Source organism: Suncus etruscus, chromosome 1 (assembly GCF_024139225.1).
Source record: "Suncus etruscus isolate mSunEtr1 chromosome 1, mSunEtr1.pri.cur, whole genome shotgun sequence".
Taxonomy (NCBI): Eukaryota; Metazoa; Chordata; class Mammalia; order Eulipotyphla; family Soricidae; genus Suncus; species Suncus etruscus.
Window position 1 is genome coordinate 151,087,970 of NC_064848.1, and position 6,000 is coordinate 151,093,969.

Below are 6,000 nucleotides of genomic sequence, written 5' to 3' on the forward strand. Positions count from 1 at the left end.
ATGTTTTTCAGTACCATAATTACTAGCTACAGATAGCTTATATTGTTGAAAACATATCAAATATTTTATTTATTTTTTATACTGAATTCATACTGAAATAATATTTTGAATATACTGAGTTAAAGTATGTATATATTTATTTTGGTTTTTAAGCCACATCCTGCTTTGTTAAGGGATTACTCCTAGCTCTGATGCAAGGCAATTGTCCTACCCACTATACTATTGCTTCAGATCCTAAAGTACATATATTTTATGATAAATTTATTTCTTATTACCTTTAAAATTTAAATATGATATTTAAAATTATATATGCATTATTTGTATTACATTTATATAAAACAAGACGGACTTCTGTAAAGCAGAAAATATAAAAATCTTAATGGCACACAAAATTCTTATTTGAATAATTTACTCTTACATTTCTAAAGCTAGATGTGGTATTTTTTACTATGATTGTGTTAATTTTTAAAAATGCATTTATTAGGTGCTTGCCGCATTTACATATAAAGGTAAATTAAGACCTTTAAATATTTTGTTATATATTATCATAAGGTTACGTTGCTATCTCCCTCCTGTTCCTGTGTGCATCAAATTGTGACTTTAAAAAAATAAAAAAGAAGCCTAGAGAAATAATACAATGGATAGGGCACCCTGCTTGGACCAACCTGGGTTTAGTTCCTCGCACCCCAAATGGTCTTCTGATCACTATCAGTAATGACTCCTGAGTACAGAGCCAAGAGTAAGCTCTGAGCACTGCTGATAAGCATCAAGACAAACAAGCAAAACAAAAACAAAATACTTTATGCACTAATTGGATATATAATTTTTCCGTTCTTAATTTGAGAAAACTTAAATAGAAATATTCTGCTTGATCCTCAAAGTCATATCCTGAAGAAGCAATTGATCTGAATGTTTGATCATCTGTTTCTATTGCTAACCACTATTAGGTCTAATGAAGACACATCCCTTGTTTTAATCTGTGTTTCTTATTTAAAGACATTGGGTTTCAATTAATACTTTCTAAGTCTAAAAATCTATCCTATTACTCCAAAGTAGTATCAAATAGTCCCTTATTTTTATTTTATTTTTAATAATCTAAAAATATTTTATTGACTAAAGAAACATGATTTTAAAAGTTATTTTAAACATACAATATTTTGACACCAATGTCATCTTTCTTCCACCAGTGTTTTCATTCTCTCTCCCAACTCCACATCCTCACCTGCCAAATTGATGGTCACATTTCAAAGTTCTGTTGTTATAATTGCAATTTTATGTTTTTAGTACTGATGTGTCGTTGTTTGGGATATATACTAGCTATATCACTGTCCAACATCATCAGTGTAGTCAAGGCCCCTTACCTTTGCTACCCTATTAATTCTATTTTTCATTTTTTCCACTTGATGTTTTTCCTACTCTGTCCTCTTTCTCATACTTTGGAGTCTAGGCTGACCTAGGCATTCCCTCTTTACTACATAACTTTTTCCTTATCTAGTTATTCTATTCACAGATAAGTAAGATCATCCTGTGTTTGCTCCTTTTTTTTAGCTTGCTTCACTCAACATTATATCCATCCATTCTTACTGGGTTGCAGAAAATTGCATGATTTCATCTTTCCTTTCAGGTGCACATATAACATATCTTGTTATTTGATAGATTTATTCTTTATAAAGTATTTAAGAATAAAAATAGCAAACCAACACAATAGCACTATGATATTTCTTAATATTTTAACATGAAGTATAGTCTATCAGTATGTTACCTATTTTCCTTTTTATATTCTTTACAGAATAAACTACAAATCTTGACCATTCACAATAATTATTTAAGTGATTTGAATCCACTGAAATTTGGACATATTAAAATCTGGGGTGTACAGCCTACTTTAGTGACACAGGTTACTTTTACCTATAAAAATCAACAACTTATAGAGACAAATTTCCAAAGTGATCCTAACAAAAAGGTACGTTTCAAGAGAATGCTATAATATGATAATTAATTATAATATTATGACATTTACCACAGTTATTTGGTTAATATATGTATTTATATTATAATCATTAGGTATAATAGCTCCTACAAAGTTATGAGTGTTGAATTGAAAGATATGGCAAACAAACATTAGTGTCTCTCCTGATGCAGTTTTGTGTTTTTTTTCTTTCTTTATTTATTTACGTTTTTCTATTTTGGCTCACACCTGGTGACATTCAGTGGTTACTCCTGACTCTATGCTCAGAAATCTCTCCTGGCTGGCTCGGGGGACTATATGGGATGCTGGGATTCAAATGGTTTGAATCCTGGGTCGGCTGTGTGCAAGGCAAATGCTGTGCTATCTCTCCAGGCCCTTGTGTTTTTAAGAGGGATTATGCCTTATATTTATCATGCTGGGCTAACATAATTATAAAACATTTATTTCCACAAAATAAAGATTCATGCTCAAATATTTTGTAATTTTTGCCCTTAACCTGCCTAAAATTCTTATTTTCCTCGTCAAGTTTATCAATCTTCAGGGTAGTGAATATCATTAAAATTCATGTCCTACCTGTGATACAAGAACAAATTATTTGTTAAATATAGTATGTAAATAGTAGTCCTGCTAATTGAAAGATAATTTAATAAAAGTGTAAACATAGAGAGAAAAGTATCCCAACTTAGAATAACTTAAAGCTATATAAAATATGGGTCCAATAACCCAGACATTTGAAATATAAAAATGGGTAATTACAGTTTTTGTTTTTAAAAATGTTAAGTTTTATTTTAAAGGAAAATTAGTCTTTGAAAGCTTAAATGAATTTTCCCTTTATTTTCTACTAGTTCTCTGCTTCAACACAATTTTCCTGAACTGCTTGGTTTAGAATCATTCTTTCAACAAATTACTTGCAATTAAGATTAATGTAGATAACCTTTGGGTATTTTATTTTCTGGAAAACATAACATATTAAACACCTCAAGTATCAGGCACTGGATATTGGGGATAGTAAAATATGAAACCAAGTAAAATCCAGTGCAAAGCAAATATATTTTTATTAACATCGATTGCTTTTTGTTGTTGTGTGGGCTATGACCAGTAGTGTCTGGAGGAAGACAGGGCTTTACACATGTAAGCCATGTGATCTGCACCTATGGCACAAAGTGGTTTCAATAAATAACTATAAAATTTTGAGTAATGTGATTTTTATTAATTGAACTGGAACAATATTTTTAGCATGTGGTTTACTCACATAACATCTCTCCAAAACAATTTGTCTGGAGATAGTGAAACATAAAAAGAAATATATATCTTTCCAACATTACTGAAGAAAGAATGAATATATTGTTTCTTATTAAATTATCAGTTAAGGTATGAGTTTATTTGATATTTTAGGGGATTCAGAGATGATATAGGGGTGAAAGCACTTGTTTTACATGTGGTCAACTCTGGTTTCAATCCCTAGACACTTATAGGAGTGACCCCTGAATACGACTGATTCAGGGGTATCCTTTGATAGTCATCAAGTGTGGCCCAATCCTCTCCCCAAATGTAATGTTTAAACATTATCTCTTCTTTTCTGACAGGAACTAGTAATTCAATTAACTGATAAGAATATCAGTCTGGAAAAGTTAACTGAAGTTGCATGGTTTCATGGTGGTGGCCCTCCAGTCTTTACTACATCTATGACAAGTACCATCTCGACAAGCTCTCTCTATTTCACTCCATCTACTACTGAAGATTACACATTTGAGACAATACTCACTAGTTTTGCTAGTCAAACTACAAGCACTGTCAGCACTGGAACTCCATCTACCACAACCAGGGTTTCCCCAGCAAGTACTACTGAAGCTAAATCTACTCCAACTGCTAGTAACATAACAACTACTGATACTGTAGTTACTTTAACCCCAACAGCAATTACTGATAAAACTAATGTTACTATTTCTGTCACAAATACCACTGTGTCTACAACTAGTGCAATTCCTACTAGTATAATTAATACTGTCACTACAATTAATACAACTACTAATACTACTATAGCTATTGAAGACACAAATACTTTCTCCTCAACAATGATTACTGGTAGTACTAGTGCTACAACCCCTATCATGATTACCCCTTTCCCATCAGGTTCTACTGTAGCTGTAGTTAGTACAACAATGAATGACACTACTACAAACACTACTATACGTTCCACTACAGACACCATTGCTAGCACTACTGTTCCTAATACCACTGTAGCTATTACATATCCTACCCCTACAGACATTATTGCTAGCACTAATACTACTCTTCCTAAGACAACCATTTCTTTTACAAGTAACACTACTAATTCTACCCTTACAGACACTATTGCTAGCACTAATACGACTCTTCCTATGACAACCACTTCTTTTACAAGTGCCACTACTACCCATACCCCTAATAACACTATTACTAGCACTAATACTACTCTTCCTATGACAACCACTGCTTTTACAACAAGTGCCACTACTACCCATACCTCTAATGACACTATTACTAGCACTAATACTACTCTTCCTATGACAACCATTTCTTTTACAAATGCCACTACTACCCATACCCCTAATGGCACTATTACTAGCACTAATACTACTCTTCCTATGACAACCACTTCTTTTACAAATGCCACTACTACCCATACCCCTAATGGCACTATTACTAGCACTAATACTACTCTTCCTATGACAACCACTTCTTTTACAAATGCCACTACTACCCATACCCCTAATGGCACTATTACTAGCACTAATACTACTCTTCCTATGACAACCACTTCTTTTACAAATGCCACTACTACCCATACCCCTAATGGCACTATTACTAGCACTAATACTACTCTTCCTATGACAACCATTTCTTTTACAAATGCCACTACTACCCATACCCCTAATGGCACTATTACTAGCACTAATACTACTTTTCCTATGACAACCATTTCTTTTACAAATGCCACTACTACCCATACCCCTAATGGCACTATTACTAGCACTAATACTACTCTTCCTATGACAACCACTTCTTTTACAAATGCCACTACTACCCATACCCCTAATGGCACTATTACTAGCACTAATACTACTCTTCCTATGACAACCATTTCTTTTACAAATGCCACTACTACCCATACCCCTAATGGCACTATTACTAGCACTAATACTACTTTTCCTATGACAACCACTTCTTTTACAAATGCCACTACTACCCGTACCCCTAATGACATTATTACTGGCACTAATACTACTCTTCCTATGACAACCACTACTTTTACAAGTGCCACTACGACCCATACCCCTGAAGACACTATTACTAGCACTAATACTACTCTTCCTATGATAACCACTTCTTTTGCAACAAATACTACTGAAGATACAACTAAAACTAATGTTACTTAAACCTCTGCAACTACAGTTGGCAAAACCTTCACAACTCAGGGTATTGATAACACAAGTACTGTTTTTTTCTACCACAAACAGCCCTTTCCCAGGAAAGAGTACTGCAGTTACAACTAATGCTGCTCCTGGGACGCCTTTTCCCACTTCCTCCAAAAGTACTATTGAAATTACAATGAATAGTACAAATGTTCCTAAAACCACTGTAGCTACTATTACACCTATCTCTACAAATACAATTGCTAGCAAAAATACTACTATTTCTATAACAACCAATTATTTTTCAACTAGCATAAATGTCAATGTTTCTGATAATTCTACAACTATAGTTAATACCTCCTCCACAAATTTAAGTACTGCTAACACTCTTCCTATTAAAATAAACTCTTTCCCAACAAATAGTACTGAATTTACAGTTAGTACTACTATGCCTGATATGACTTTCCCTACTTTCTCAACAAGTGCTATTGAAATTACATATAATATTACAGAATCTCCTAACACAACTATTTCCTAGACAAGTACTATTGCTAGTGATAATTTTACTCTGCCTATAACAATCAGTTCTTTTCCAAATAATATGAAAGTAATAGCTAATACTGTTTCTGATACTAC

General features: G+C 33.1%; 1 protein-coding gene across 1 annotated transcript in view; it reads left to right on the forward strand.

Annotated features, from left to right (window-relative positions):
- Positions 1 to 5,388, forward strand: part of MGAM (maltase-glucoamylase) — a 166,137-nt gene extending 160,749 nt beyond the window's left edge. The window contains 2 exon segments of the mRNA XM_049784114.1: positions 1,790 to 1,963; positions 3,556 to 5,388. Of these exon segments, the coding sequence (XP_049640071.1) occupies positions 1,790 to 1,963; positions 3,556 to 5,388 (2,007 nt within the window).
- The last annotated feature ends 612 nt before the right edge of the window (positions 5,389 to 6,000 follow it).